The 15,616-nt window shown below is 39.2% G+C and overlaps 2 protein-coding genes across 6 annotated transcripts in view; both read left to right on the top strand.

The window, feature by feature from the left end:
* nktr (natural killer cell triggering receptor) overlaps positions 1–10,496 on the top strand; it is a 15,681-nt gene extending 5,185 nt beyond the window's left edge. For 2 of the 5 annotated variants that reach the window (XM_015015203.1, XM_015015196.1), the window contains exons 3-17: positions 53–127; positions 1,003–1,110; positions 1,299–1,343; positions 3,000–3,087; positions 3,854–3,883; positions 4,061–4,206; positions 4,341–4,527; positions 4,629–4,796; positions 5,663–5,750; positions 5,842–5,990; positions 6,073–8,754; positions 8,838–8,918; positions 9,078–9,137; positions 9,636–9,737; positions 9,963–10,496. In XM_015015203.1, coding sequence (XP_014870689.1) covers positions 53–127; positions 1,003–1,110; positions 1,299–1,343; positions 3,000–3,087; positions 3,854–3,883; positions 4,061–4,206; positions 4,341–4,527; positions 4,629–4,796; positions 5,663–5,750; positions 5,842–5,990; positions 6,073–8,754; positions 8,838–8,918; positions 9,078–9,137; positions 9,636–9,737; positions 9,963–10,032 — 4,079 coding nt within the window. In that variant the 3' untranslated portion in view covers positions 10,033–10,496. The other 3 variants (XM_015015212.1, XM_015015219.1, XM_015015228.1) reach the window with 3 other exon arrangements.
* Positions 10,497–11,558: 1,062 nt separating this feature from the next.
* Positions 11,559–15,616, top strand: part of zbtb47b (zinc finger and BTB domain containing 47b) — a 24,569-nt gene continuing 20,511 nt past the window's right edge. The window contains exon 1 of the mRNA XM_015015185.1: positions 11,559–12,372. Coding sequence (XP_014870671.1) covers positions 12,370–12,372 — 3 coding nt within the window. The 5' untranslated portion in view covers positions 11,559–12,369. The remainder of the gene's footprint in view (positions 12,373–15,616) is intronic.

The following is a 15,616-nucleotide window of genomic DNA, read 5'->3' as shown; positions in this document are numbered from 1 at the left end:
AAAAAAAAAAAAACTTTAATAAATGTAATAAATTCTCTCTTGCTTTCTGTAGTTGGGCGCATTGTCTTTCAGCTGTTCTCGGATGTGTGTCCCAAGACAAGCAAAAACTTTCTTTGTTTGTGCACTGGTAAGTTATTTTCATTCCAGGCATTCAGCAACATTTTGTGTTTAGGTCATTTAATGAACTGGATCTTGACTGGATTAGATGTGAAACCGAACAAGCTGTTACTCCTAATGCTTATTTAGCCAATATATATCTTTAGTAATAGTAATCTGGTAGATTTATATATTTTATAGTATACAACAAAAAAATTAAATAAACAATGAACATACCATAGATTACTATGGTATGCGATTATATTGGTCACCCAGTAAATTTGCTCCCATTGATTGGAGCCCTGGAGGTGGTCTTACATCCAACAAAAATCATAAATTTGCATACAGACAGCAGAATTATCCCTCTTCTTATTTCCTCTACATCTCATTGATGGAGATTGGATTGTTTCGGACTGAATAGTTGGCTCGTGCATTTGTACGAAACTGCTTTAATGAACACAATTTGCTTGTTTCACTTTTATTTTGATGGTTCTTTTAGAACAGGGTAACCCTACACCATAATTAACCAAACCTTGGGACATTTGTGTTGGCAGTGAAATCAGATACTATGTCTTATGTCAATAGAAGCTTCTAAATTAAACAGGTTCATCTTGTAAATGTAGCACAGATAATCCAGAGGGTGATACCTTTATGCATTTTTTTCCCAGTCAAGAGTTTTTAAAAATTAAATAAGACAAAATATTTTTACTGTCCAGCATTGACTTTTAGTACATCTGGCTATTGGTATCAAGTGCTTTAAAATGCAGTAGCTTCATCCCAAGACTTCCATTTCAGAACTACTTTTACGTTTTTTTTTTGTTTTGTTTTTTACATAGAAGCACTTTCTAGAATTGTCATTCAGTTTGTATTTCTATGAGAGTTTGCTTAATAATTGTGTTGTTTCAGGTGAAAAGGGAACCGGGAAAGTCACAAGGAAAAAACTGTGTTACAAAGGCTCCACATTTCACAGAGTTGTGAAAAACTTCATGATTCAAGGAGGCGACTTCACAGAAGGTAACAACATAAATATCCTTGCTGCTTTGAAGCTTTCCTAACTTGGAAACCGACTGCTTCCTAAAAATGGCATCAACGTCTACAAAAAAGTGTTTGATAAGCAAGCTTTGATCATTAGGTGTTTTGTTTGCTGTACTATGTTAATTTGACATAAACAAAATCTAAGTTTATTTTCTTTATGGCTGCAGGAACTGGAAGAGGAGGGGAATCAATATATGGTGGCTACTTTGAAGGTATTTCTATATCGATTCATATGATAAAAAAAAACTGATAGTAAATGTGTGTTTCAGTATTGCAATCCTGTGCTATTTGAGCAAAGATCTGCATGTTATTTCTAGCTGAATCATTAATTTCTTGTGGCTTTCCCAATGTGTGAATTTAATCAAATCAGCATGGGAAGTAGCCATTCTCGTTACTAAATGCTACCATCCTCCTGCTAAAATTATCAACATATTTTTTTATTTATAGAGTGGTCTTTTGCAAAATGAGAAGGTAAGAAATGTGCACAGTTCAGTAACACCATGCCAACATAGTCATCACAACAAGGTCTGACCCAAAAGTTTACATGCCCTGACACACTTTCCATTCAGTCAGATATCCCTTTTGTCCTCAATGTTTGCCTGCAACCTGCATTTCTAGTGTCTTTAGATCTGATGTGACAGATATAATGCAATTATTGACTTGATGACATGAAATATACGATGGAGACTGTGGAAAGTAGGACCTACTTCACTTTTGAGATTTTAGTTGTTCTAGAATAATAAATAATTACAGAGCATTTTTACAATGTAATACAATCATTTCTCAGTTTGAAGCATATTTCTCCAAGGTTTTCAGTTAAGTTTCTATCATACCACCTTTGATAATTACACGGTTCCAACGCTCCAGTTCTCTAATAATGAAAGATCATTGAGACATTGGTTATATGAGAAAATATAGTCTTACAGGCAAATAAGAGAAAAGAGTAAGTTACCATAAGACAAACTGTCTCAGAGGAAAACACTACAAGTTCAAGAAAAAAAGTTTTTATAGCAGAGGCTATGATGTACAGGTTTGGACTGTATATGCAGAGATTATTCAGAACAATGATGGAGATGTGCTTCATTAATCCAGATGTATGTTTGTTGTTGTTTTTTTTAAGATTCAACCATTTTTAAATACACTTTTTGTCTTACTTTGTCCTGATTTTAAATTCAAACTCAAGAAGTGTGAAAGAAAACCCACATTACTGTCATTTTTGGACAAATTTTTGACCTTGCACCACTTGAGTCATGCTCAGAATCTTCTTTTAAAAATGTTATTTTTTTATTGTTGAAGTTATCACTGCATGGCTGAGCAGCATCTGAACAGCTAGCTCTGTTTGTTCATGTGTTATATATAAAACCAGCTATGACAAAGCAAATTATTTAAAAAAAATAAAAGTTCTTCATTTTAAATTCAAAAAACTTAACATGAATATTTTATTTTACATTAACAGGAATACTAAATCGCATTTCCAGGCTTACAAACATTACTGACATTGATTTATATAAAGTTAAGAGATTACAAGTCTTCTAAAGGAATTTGATGTTTTTTATCTTTTAGAGTGTAAGTAGGAGAATTTTACTCTATATAATGTATTTTTTTTCTAACCTAAACATTTAGACTTTTAGCAAGTATCAGGTTTATTAACGAAATCAACAGAAACTGGCAAACTCCCTGTAAATATCTTTAAGCTCAACAAACCACCAGTTTGAAGCTTTAGAAAATTATTTAAACATTTGGGTCCATAGAAACCGAGGAGAAACGAGGGTTATGATTTATGCTTAATTTTTATTTATTTTTTTTTTCTATTAACACTAACTGGAGAACACCCTCTGAAACTCTGATTCCCCTCTGTCTGTTCCCAGATGAGAATTTCATTCTCAAACACGACAAAGCCTTCCTGCTGTCCATGGCCAATCGTGGGAAGAACACCAACGGCTCCCAGTTTTTTATGTGAGTAAGACTCAATTCATATAAAGCACAACTTTCATTCCAACTGAAGCTCTGTCTTAGTTTTTACTTCCTGACCCTTGCCCTGTTACGACCCTGCAGAGTAGTATTTGCCACCTAAAATCCCCTCTCTCTGTATGTGTGTTAGATTTCAAAGTGCAGAGCAACATTGGATTCGTTCTTTTTTTACCTACAAATGTGTTACATTTTTTCTCTTGCCGTTTTTGTGTAAAATTTACAGAAACTCTAGCATCCTGCTCTTCCAAGGTAATGTGTCTCAAAGGCTGTGCTTCTCTCTCTCCTGACTTTTCTTTTTCATGTTGTAGTTTTGTATTTTCAAACATTGTTTATTTTTGAAATGCTTAAGTTTTACTAATACGTTCAGGCAGATCACGTTATTTGGACTGAAGGATCTCCTGAATCACAAAAAGACATAATCTTTATCAGTGTGAACTTTTCCTTCACAAGTAGATACTTGTGAGACATTAAAGAGGATTTGTCTTTTTTTCCTCCATTGATTTGATCAAATTAAAACATGATTTTACAGCTTTCTACATTTTTTTTTATTGATAATTGAAAATTTAAAGTGCAAGATAAACCAAGAGTGGTTCTGTATGCTACATATTTTTTTGAGACTTTTTTTTTTGTGTTATTCAGTTGCAGCCTCATGTTTTGTGAGCGATTTGTTTTCTCACTTATCAATGTTTTCATTTTTTTCCATGAACCCTTCACTGTCATTGATCGACTCAACTGGATTAACTACAAACAGCACCACTAAAATGGCTCCTCACCTTGATGGGTAAGACGCTCTTCAGTCATTTCCAAATATATAGAAGAAAAGAATCTCACCTTTTGTACTATGAAAGGTTTCATAGAATGCGTCTGAATGACTTTCTTCATAAATCCAAACGGAAAGCAATATTAAATTTGGACTTCAATTGTTCCAGGAGTACATTTTCTGTTTATCTCCGTCCAGCGTCCATGTTGTCTTCGGCCTCGTCATCTCTGGGTTTGAAGTGATAAAGAAGATTGAGGGACTGAAGACTGATTCGGCCAGCAGGCCATACGCTGACGTGAGAGTGGTCGACTGCGGACAGCTGATCACAAAGTCTGCGAATGATGGTTAGTGCAATGTTTTTCTTGAAAACCCGCTCGCTTACGGGAATACGTTTTTATTTGACAAATATCACTTAATTTGATATCACTAAATATAAAATGCATAAACCTTTATAATATTTTAAAAAATTTTATTTCAGTGCTTGAGGGCAAGCGGAAAAGGACTTCATCCATCAACTCCAATGACTCCAATTTTTCATCGTCTGATAGTGAATCAGAAGAAAAGCTCAAACATCGAAAGCGACTGGCAAAAAGTAAACCATCTAAAAAGAAAAGGAAAGAAGGAAAAACGGCCAAGAAAGCTGAAAATGTACCTTCTAACCAAAAGTATGTTTAAACATTTAAAATATTTCCAAGATCAAGATTAATTCTTATGATGTAAATACAACCATGCAAGTATATGTTTGGTTGCGTTCCTGCTCTTTAAGGTCTGCAGAAAAAGAGACGGCAGAAGGTGAAGGTAAACCTGAGGAGGAGAGGGAAACGGGTGGGAAGAGGGAGAAGCCTGTTGTTCGGCCTGAGGAAATCCCACCTGTGCCAGAGAATCGCTTCCTGCTGCGACGGGACATGCCAGCGCAGGAGGACAAAACAGAACCGTTAGTGATCAAGATTATTACAGAATATTAAACACGTAAGACACACCTCAAAAGTATTCAGTCCCCTGGAACTTAAAAATCTTTGTTTCATTGCAACCACAAACTTTTATGTAATCTATTGGAATTTTATATAACAGGACAAACAAAAGTGAAAAGGAAGGAAATTGTGTATTTTGCTGAATAAATTCAGAGAAACGCGCCATGTACTTGTATTTACCCCGTTTAATCAGAACTCTTTTGGAGTATATTTCTGCCAACCTGTAGCTGAAGGAAAACATCTTTAAACTTATATTTTTTACAAACACTCAATTAGGTGTACGTTTGGACTTTGACTGGGCCATTCTCAGAATGAGAATATGCTTTCATCTAAATTATTCCTTTGTGGCTCATGTTGTATATTTAGTGTCTAAGTTTGTGCTGTAGCTCCATTCATTGTCACATCAACTTAAACCTGCTTCGCTTTTGAAGCGTGTGAATTGCAGTTTTAGTATTTGTTGTTGGATTTTGGATTTTGCAAAGTTTCTACTTTGAGTTTGTTCGACCAGACAACCTTCTTCCACAGGGATGGTGTGTACCCTACATGGCTTGTAATTAACTTCAATCAAGTCTTCACATAGTTTTCATTCTAGAGTTTTTGCTTTTCTGATAAATGCTTCATTATCTGGCCAGCCAGCCATGTTCTGGAGTAGTTGTGCCACACAAAATTAACATTTTTGGATTATGCGTTTAACAACTCTCTTTTAGATATTCAAACTTTACATTTTTGCCTTCCACATAAACAAGGGGCATGAATACTTTTGCAAGGTAGTGTATGCAGTACTTAGTGTAGTTATTTAATTAATTTAAAATGCAATTGTATCTTTCAGTCTTGAGAAAGAAGAAGCTGGTCCTTTAGCTGAACAGAAACCAGCTGTAACAAAGTCTGGACGGAAGATCAGGGGCAGAGGAACAATTGTATGCTCTTCTCTTGATATTAAGGACTCCATATTTGTCAGAGTAGATTTTCAAACTTTACCGTTCTCCTTTCTTTTGCTTTTCATTTTAGAGATATCACACCCCAACCAGATCTAAGTCACGCTCTACATCTGTTGAAGAGCGTGGGGGCAGTGAAACTCCACCACACTGGAAAGTGGAAACAAAGAGAGCCAAAGTTTTTCCTCCCCAGAGCCCGGAAAGGTGGAGCAAAGGAGACAAGTAGGAATTATGCTCTACGTCCCACCTCTTTGGATGTTTTTTCCTGTATTTATTTGTCTTCATGCTTTTTTTACTTTAACAGACTTAAAGAGCGTTCTTCAAGCAAGTGGGATAATAGAAGCAAATCTCCTCAGTCCCACTCTGGAGAACTTTCCTCAGACCAAAGCTCTGAGAGGTCAAGCCAGCACCGGCTTCCAAAAAAAGAGAAGAAAAAAGCCAAACACAAGAAGAAAGCCAAAAAGCGCAAACATGGCAAGAAGAAAAGCTCCAAGAACAAATCTCGAGAACACTACGAGTCAGAGGGTGGAAAATCAGCAACTTCTGCTAGGAGGTCCAGATCCCGATCGGCGACCCGGTCTCCCTCAAGTGAACATCGTTCTTCTGGCAGGACAAGGCGGAGATCCTCCCTGTCTTTTTCCAAATCCTACTCCAGGTCCTACACATCCAGTCGATCCAGATCACGAGGAAAATCCAGGTCTTATTCGCAGTCCAGAAGCTTCTCTAGATCACGAAGTCGATCTTTGTCTGGATCCAGGTCTCGGTCTTATTCTCAGTCCCGGTCAAGATCACGGTCAAGGTACAGATCAAGATCCCGGTCATCTTCTCAGTCCAGGTCGAGATCAGGGTCTAGGTACACGTCCAGATCCCGATCTTTGTCCTCTAGAAAAAGGAGTTTTTCCAGATCTCCAAGGAAGAGGAAGACAACCAAACCTAAAATGGATGCCATGATGCCTGTGCCCGGGAAGGTCCAAGATAAAAAGATTACACCTGTTCCCATACTGCCAGCTCTCCCAGTAGCTGAAACGGTTCCTGTGATCCCGCTGAGTGACAGTCCTCCTCCTTCTCGCTGGAAACCAGACCAGAAGCCTTGGAAGCCCTCCTACATTCATATTCAAGAAATCAAAGCTAAAGTTATGCATAGTAAGCCCTCTACCGCTGGCCCAGCAGGGGACGGCTTCTCCAAAAAAACTCGCACACCGAAGTCTATACCAGAAGATGTTGAAGAAAAGTCGGCTCACAAAACATCCCACGGTGGATCCTCTAGAAGCAAGTCCTTCAGTCGCTCCAGGAGCCGAAGTTCTAGCAGGTCGAGGTCAAGATCAGCCGAGCCGTACCGGAGCAAGTCTACGTCCTGCGACAGATCAGACTCTGAAAAGGACCAAAAAGGAGGAAGCAGCCAGAAAAATTCATTAGACAAAGAATGGAAGGAGTACTACAGTTCTCTCAACAGAATAAAAAATTTAGATAAGTATATTTTGGCCAACAAGAGTCAAGACGGACTCTCGGGTTCAGGAAAAGAAGTGAGTAGTGAGCGTAGCCCAGATTTTAGTGCCTCTTTGGAGAACAAAAGAGAGAGGGGAAACTCAGAAGAGCCAGAAGCAAAACGTTACTCTTCACTGGCAGACGAAAGCTTCAAAAGCCGCTCTGAGTGGGATAGTGACAGCGACAAAGCTACCCAAAGCAACATGGCAACCGAGGCGCAAGCGGTCCAGTCCAGCACGATGGTGGCGACCGGATGGGATTCAGACAGAGATTCTGAGAATCCAGCAGACCGAAAAACGTTTGGTTCTGAAAAAGAGGAAGGAGAAGCGAGTTCTGAATCAGACTATGAGGCCATGAAGAAGACGTCAAAAGCAGTGACCGAGCTAGGATATAAAGTTGCTGCTGCGGTAGCAGCCGCTTCCTCTTCTTGTCCCTCAGATGATAGTGCTCATAAAGTTGTACAACCGGAGCGCAAGAAGAGCAAGAAAAAAGCCAAACGGAAGCATAAACACAAAAGGAAAGGAGAGAGTAAGAGCAGTTCTCATCATGGGAAGGACAAAGCTAAAAAGTCCAAGAGAAAACACCAGAAGCTGAAAGAGACTTTCCATTGGCAGCCGCCATTGGAGTTTGACGAGGAGGAAGAGGATGACGAGTCTAAAAGGGAGAGACATAGTCCTGTTAGAGAGGTTGAAGAAAACATGGGTGAAGACTTTAACAAAAATAACCAAGATTCAACTGATTTGAATAAGAAGCCTGTGAAAGAAGAAGAAGAAAAGATTCAACTGAGATCCAAAGAAAACATTGAAAGCACAAATCACTCTGACCGAGCATCCAGCCAGAACAGCGTCAAAGACCAAGATTCTTTAGATGATATGGAAATCTGCACCCCGGAGCACAATGTTGACATCATTGAACATCCTGTTACGCCTGATTTGTCCAACACTGCCACTAAATTAACCCTAAATTCTACCTCAAAATCATCAGAAGTGGCGAGCACTGACGGTGCGTTGCCTCAGAGCAAAGACCAGCCTGATGTCACTTCCTCATCAACAACTGCTGGACCACAGGAAGAAGCACCTCCGGGCAGAGCTGTCATAAACTTCAAATGGAAGCCGTTAAAACGAATGGCGCTCACGCCAGAGGTGAACGTCCAGGCCGTCACGGTGAAAAGCAAACAAAACAACGAGAGCATCCAGCCTCTGGGCATGCAGGGAGTGAAAATGGAGATCAAGAGTAAAAACCGAGTCCGACCGGGTTCGCTGTTCGATGAGGTTCGTAAAACGGTACGGCTCAACCAGAGGCCACGAAACCAGGAGAGTTCAAGTGAGGAAAGATCCCCGTCTGTGGGGAAGGCCAGAGGTGCATCGCGCTCGCCAAAGAAGTCCAGCTCTGCATCGAGAAAGTCCCGCTCTGCTTCCAGCCACCGATCCCGTTCTGGGGGCTGGTCACGCTCCTACAGCAGATCCAGAAGTAGATCCCGTAGCTACAGCTACTCCTCCAGGTAAGAGACAAACATCACAATAACCTGTTTAAACTGCCAAATTGTGACTTTTGTTCAAGTCACTTTTATTGTTGTTCCTGAAGGAGCCGCAGCCGGAGTCGGAGAACCCACAGACGAAGATCTCGCTCTCGCAGCAGCACATATCGAAGTTACAGCAGGCATAGGTACACCATCTCTGTTACTTAATAGTCTATTTTAATTAACAGGAATGTAGCTTCTTGGTATGGAGCTACAAAAGTGCCAAAATAAAAATGTTTCTTTTTATTTATTTTTTTTCTCTTCATTGGATTATAATTTTTGTTTTCCCTTTGCATTCCCAACAGTCGGTCGTACAGTAGAAGTCCCTCCAGAAGCCACTCGCATCATCGCCGTCGGCGGTCCAGGTGTGTTATACTCCTCAGACTCAAACCTGTGGCACTGTTGTCATCTTTCAGATTTACAGCGATTTATAGATCGATTTTAAAATAAACATCTCAATATGTTTCTTCAATATATGACATATTTAATTTATTGCATACAAGTAAAAATTTATAAAAATACAAATACCTTGATATTTTTAATTGGGGGTGTGGAGGAATGCTGTGGTGATTATTTGTACTTCTGACAGTTTGTAGCTTTCATGTGCATTTCTACAGAAAAATCTCAAATCTCACATCCCACCGTTTTCCAGTCAGCATCTGGAACATGGTTAAATGGCTATTGGCTCGTTTTTGGCTTCAGTTTAGTTTGGTTGTTTGTTCTAACTCTAAATCCCAGTAGTTAGCGTTGCATTTACTGTACTTAAACAATTGTTAACACAAGAATGTTCTGATGCTCATTCTGAACACCACTAAAACCAAACCTAAATAATCTTTTACATCTTGTTTTTTATTTTGCTCCAGGTCCGATTCCTACGACAGCTATTCCAGTAGAAGTCGGAGCGTGAGCAGGAGACGAGGGCGCAGGCGAAGCGAGAGCTACAGGAGCTCTGAGCGCCGCTCACGGTAAGACAGCAGGGAAGCAGATCTCTATTCAACCTTTTTCAGATTAATTATATCTTCTTAGACATTCTCTCTTCATGTTTTGGATAAAATATTCACAATTGATTTATTGATTAGGCTATTTTCTATGCCAATGCTTCCCGATGAAATAAAGGCGTCTGCATCCTTGTGATCGTCTCTCTTGACAACTAAAAGCTGAACTGTTTCGTTGTGATCCGTCCGCTTCAGGTCGTCCCGCTCTTCAAGTCGCAGTTCTTCCAGGCACAGGAGTCACAGCCGCAGCAGTCGCTACAGCTGAGAGGGGACACACCGACGACCTGCTCTCATGGAGGGTTCTTCATGTTTTTATACTGTGCTAAGTTTCATTATGTGAGATGAAGGGATGATCATTATGGTAATGAATGTGAATATATCTAGACAGCAGTCGGTAGAGCATCTAGTCACTCTGCTGAAACTTTACATGCTTGCTATGAGAGAGGAGTCGAAAATAATTAACATTGTCGTATATTTATGTGTTCTTTAACATTTTCTTCTCATAAGCTAAATGGTGCAATTGTTAATCTCTTTAGAAAAAACCTTTTAATGTGTTTGAGCAGGACAAAGGTTACTTTTTTGAGGTGAGGTAAAATCTGTCTGACTTAAAAGTCTTTGTTATAATTAGTTGTCTCTGAATGAACAGATGAATGTAGAAGCTGTACCTAAAGTATATTATCTCTGACTTTTGTTTTTAATGACTTTTATTAAATATCACCACTCTTTGAACTTCTGTTTCTTTATTTTGGCACCTAACAATGTTTTGACTTGACATTTAGTGTGCTTCCTATAGTATTGAGTGAGCTCATAGGCTTCTGTCAGTTGCAGTGCCTCAGTTTGATCTGCAGGGGGCAGGTTTCCATGCCTGAGTGAAGACGGGATCAAATCAGCTTTAGATCTGTTTATTATTCATTATCAGAAATGGCGGGGAAAAAGTAAACAACCTTTATATTTTTATACTTAACTATATATAATATGTCTGATATGTGGAGGTGATTTTATTTTTACATAAATTTTACTATATTATTTCAAGTACACAAGAATATTTAAGGTTTAGAAAGTTATAAAAAACTGGTTTAAGTAGAAAATGTATTGCAGTTCTTCAACAAGATGATTAAATATATTTTTTTAATCTTAGGTCTAATGCCCAATATGCTTTTGAAACAAACATAACATTCTGTAATATTGTGAGGTTAAACTGAATAACTTAATATATTAAATAGTAGAAATACATGAGCAATTCAAATATATATAAAAATATTAAAATCCTGTTAACCGTTTTTATATAAAATTAAAACTTTGAGGCTGGATTATGAAAGCAGATAAAAATCTCTCTTTTTACATGCTCACTATTAACTAATAATATTTTAATAAAACAAATCATGTAGTCTGACTTTTCAAAATAGAAAAATGGAATACGTGTCGGTCTTTGAAAACAAATACAACAGAGCTCAGTGGTGACGTGGATGATCAGTTTTTGAAAGCATTTGCTGTGCTTAGCCAATCTGTTTTTATTTAGGTTTATTTAGTGCTACTGGCCTTTACTAAACGGTAAGTAGGGTGGAGAGAGAGTTGGAAGACATGCACCAAATGGCCCAGAACATCAAGGAATGTAGCCTCTGCACATGGTGCGCCTGCTCCAACTGAGCCACAAAGTCTGTTTGTTCTTACTATGAAACTTGCATAACATATATATATATATATATATGTATATATATATATATATATACATACTTTATGTTCTAGTCTACCTAACGTTTTTATCTTTTTAAGAAGATATTAATTCGTCAAAAAAAAGGTTTCCCTTCACATCAACTGCTTGTACCATTTTTGAATTAGATTAGGTGCCACCATAAAGTCACACCAAGGGGTGCAAATGGCCCTCGGACTGCATTCGCACACTCCTGCTGTAAGTCATCAAGTTAAAATAAATAAACACCTGGAATATATCTGTACCTGCATGATTCTACCTGATAATTTTACCTTCTTGAATAAATCTTTTCTATGGATATGCGCATATGCAGGGCGGAAAAACTTGCAGTAAAAGGGCGCTTGTGCTGCAGTTGGACTCCCTGTGACTGCTGCCATGTGGGAAATGAGTGAACTCTTTGACCCCCGCACGTGTCTGCCCGCCACCTGACGTCACACTGTTCCAAGCAGGAGCGCAAAAACACTGGGAAGCGCTCGCACCAGGCTTTGCGCCATACGGCCGCTGCGCGACCTTCGCAGCCCGTCTTTTAAACATCAACCCGGACGGTGGAAGGAAAATGCGCCTGAACGTGAACTTCCTCTTGTCCCTCCGTTTAAAAACAGTACCGTGTCCCTTTAAAAGCGTCTGACAAAAAGCCCATATGATCCCGGAGCTCCAATCACCAATTCCTTCTGCAAAAGCAGTCTCTGCATTTTTGTCTGTCTGAACGCCACAGCTATACTCTTGAGTGGGCGAAAGACACAGAGGAAAGGGCAACAAAAAAAAAAAAAAGAAAAGAAAAAAAAAACTGCAGAAATGTGACAATCTAACGATCGTTTTCATGGCGAGGGGGAAACCGCAGCGAAAGGAGTTATTCTGGGACTCCTTGGAGCCTCGAAGCGCTGGATCAAAATGGTAGGCTGCAGGCTGCATTTTTGTTTATTTTCTGTCCCTTTTCTTCACCTCTGCAAGTTGAGCCACTCAGCGGGCCGATTGAACTTCATCATCGTGACGCCCCGTCAGGTTGTTGTTGTCCGGGTGTTGTGGTGTTTGCAGAGAAGTTTGCAACTTGTGCACACGGCTGGAGTTGGAAATCGAGGCTGCCCCTAAAGAATGCAGCTGCTGCTACGAGAGCTACAGAGATGCGCGGAAGGAGTTAAATTCCTTCATCTCAGGGCGCTTCTGCAACAAACCTCGGGGTCGTGATGGGTGCACATGTTCAGAGGTCGAGGGAAAGTAAAGGAGACACTTGTTTTTTTTTTTTTTTGGACTGAGAAGCACTTGTGCTTGAATGTTGTCAGGAAGAGATGTGTGCACTGAGAATCAGCTGAGCAGAGGAAGAGATGTCACTCCCCATGTTTTCAGAACTTAACCTGGTCGCAGCTTATACGCACAGGTGCATCTCTGTAAATTAGCATGAAAAAGTAAATTTATGAATTGAGAAGCATTTATTTAATTGCTGTTATATTCCTTTTGATTAACCACATCTGAACCAGATGTCAGAAGTATTTTTGCAGGGCTGAGGAGGAAAAGGACTGAACCATTTATTTTTACCAAATGTAAAATTGCTGGTGTTTCTCTTGGCTCTATGGCATGTAGGTTGCTTTATACAGAGACATGTCTACATAATACAAATTTCACTTTTTGAATGTAATTACTGAAAAAGAATGTGCTTTTCATTGATATTTAGATTTATTGATTGGCACCTGTATACAAGTGGTTAAACAGAAATTTCTTTACCTCTTTACAAAAGAAGAGGCCTTTCATCTGCTGCTTGACATGATTAATTTTTACTACTTTACAACTGCTGTTTCTGTGAAGAAGTATTGAAACAGCAAGTTGCTGCACACTGCCAGACAGCTTTCCGAAAGGTCTGGAGTATGAACTGGAGCTAATGCCATTGACTTACTTACCGTATTTTCCACACTGTAAGGCACACCTAAACACCTTCAATTTCCTCAAAAGCCGACAGTGCGCCTTATAATCCGGTGCGCCTTATATATGGATCAATGTTGCGCCACAACAGGTCTAGCAACTACAGTAAGCAGCCGCCGATATCATTTTCGCCCCTAGAAGAAGAAGCGCGCGGTGCATGCTGGGATAGTTGTCAGAACGCTGGTTTGTTAATAAAGTTCGACTGACCTATCCTGATTCTATCTAGAATCAGGTCGTCTGCAGGTCATTTAGCACCACGTTCTCCACGAACATGCTGTGCGCGACCGGAGAGGGGTAACCATCGTCTGGCCACGCCCCGGCCCAGTCGCGGAAGGCTCTCCTCGCCGACCAGAGTCGGACTGTTTTGTTGACATTCTACATGTCAACAAAGTGGCTTTAGACATTCATCCGGGGTGCTTAGGGGGGCATACTTTTTAGGTACCTAAAAGGCATACTTGTGCATATGTATTAATTTGTTTTATTTTGTGACCAGGTTGCTGCTTGGTGCAGACTTCTGCACAGGTCCTTCTTAAAAATTAGATCTGGATCTCAACGGGGTTCACCTGGTTAAATAAAGGAAATAAAAAAACAAAGGCATACTTTACTAGCCTAAAATTTAACCAGAGATGTAATTTAAAACATACTGAAATTAATAAATTAAAGTAGTGTTAAGTGAATTTTTTAAAAAAATCTATTTTTCTATATTCTGTATTTTAAAATATACACAATCTTTGACAGATATTTTAAACATCTTTTAAATATGCACTTGAGTAAGTGTATATTTACACGTGGGCAAATACATATTTTGTTCACTTAAAGTATACTTTTATTTAATATATATTTTTAAGAGTGTATTTTGGTACAATTATGTTTAAAGTTATAATTTCAAAATTGGTCCAAGTATACTTTTAGTATACTTCATATATATTTATAGGTAGTACACTTAATAGCCTACTTGGTATACTTAAAATGTACTTTCACAACTGTAAGTATGTTTGAAATATAATAATATTTTTTCACTTGGGAATCTTAAAATCTATTCGATAAAAGACAGTGTAAAGAGGCCAACGTAGGCCTTATATGGTCATGCTTCCTGGTTCCTGTAATAAGCCGTGCTGCTGCGTTCTGGATCATTTGAAGTCGCTGCATCTGTGATTTATCCATGCCTTTATATATTGAATTGCAATAATCCAAACGAGTTGTAATGAAGGCATGGATAAGTCCTTCAAAGTCCTTGAAACAAAACTAAGATTTAACTTTTGCTAAAATCCGCAGGTGATAAAAACCTGAATTAATGACAGAGCTAACTTGTTTATATAGCTTTAAAGAGCTATCAAAAGTGAAACCAAGATTCCTAGCAGAGGTCTGACAAAACCAAGCTAAAGAACCAAGAATCAGATCTGGATTTGTAGTCTGAAGTCTGTGACCAAATAATATAACTTGAGTTTTACTCTGATTAAGGTAAAGAGAGTTTTGTTCCATCCAAAATTTGACTTCAGCTAAACAATCTATCAATAGCTGAAGAGATTCATTTTTACCATCTTGTAGTTTAAGGGGCAAAGCTTTTCTTCGTCTCTCTAACATCTTTATCCTTCCCCCTCTTCCGTGTTTTGTTTTATGCCCCGGAGTGTTTTTTTCTGCCGCCCCATCTTTAGCTCCCTGTTGTCGAGTGCACTACAATTCAAATTTAAAAGAAAGAAAACGCGCCTCGGCTCGTTCTCGAAGGGAGAACCAAGCTACCTGTATGGCTGGCAGAAGGGGAGGGGCGCCTAATCATTGCTATTCCTCTGTTATTGATCATCTCTTCTTCTTCTCTTCTACTATGATTGATCATTTCATACACAGAACAGCTGTTAAGTACATAAAATGCTGACGAGAAAAAAAAAAAAACTTCCTCTCATCGTTTTTTTGCGCCCCCTCTAGTGCAGCGCCCCTATGCGTTGCATGCAGTGCATACCCACTTTTTGCGCCACTGAACAAGTGCTATAAATACTATCAATATAAACAAGCGCACAGGAAAGAGCGTGGCTGCTCCGGAGTCTGATAGTAAAGCCAACAGTCCGCTCTGGCTCCGGGGTCATTTCAGGATGCCTCAGTAGGAAAGCATGTGGAGCTGGATGCAGCGGTGGAGTAATCCCAGCGCGCGTTCACATCTGGAGGCTTGGGTTAATATCTGGGTCAGGTCAGCCAGGTCAGCCCTGGTGCTCACTGGGTGGCTTCTGCC

The sequence above is a fragment of the Poecilia latipinna genome, unplaced genomic scaffold, assembly GCF_001443285.1.
Source record: "Poecilia latipinna isolate Pla-1442-1.1 unplaced genomic scaffold, P_latipinna-1.0 Scaffold71, whole genome shotgun sequence".
Taxonomy (NCBI): Eukaryota; Metazoa; Chordata; class Actinopteri; order Cyprinodontiformes; family Poeciliidae; genus Poecilia; species Poecilia latipinna.
Note: the sequence above shows the minus strand (reverse complement) of the source record. Positions and strands in the feature narration are given on the sequence as shown.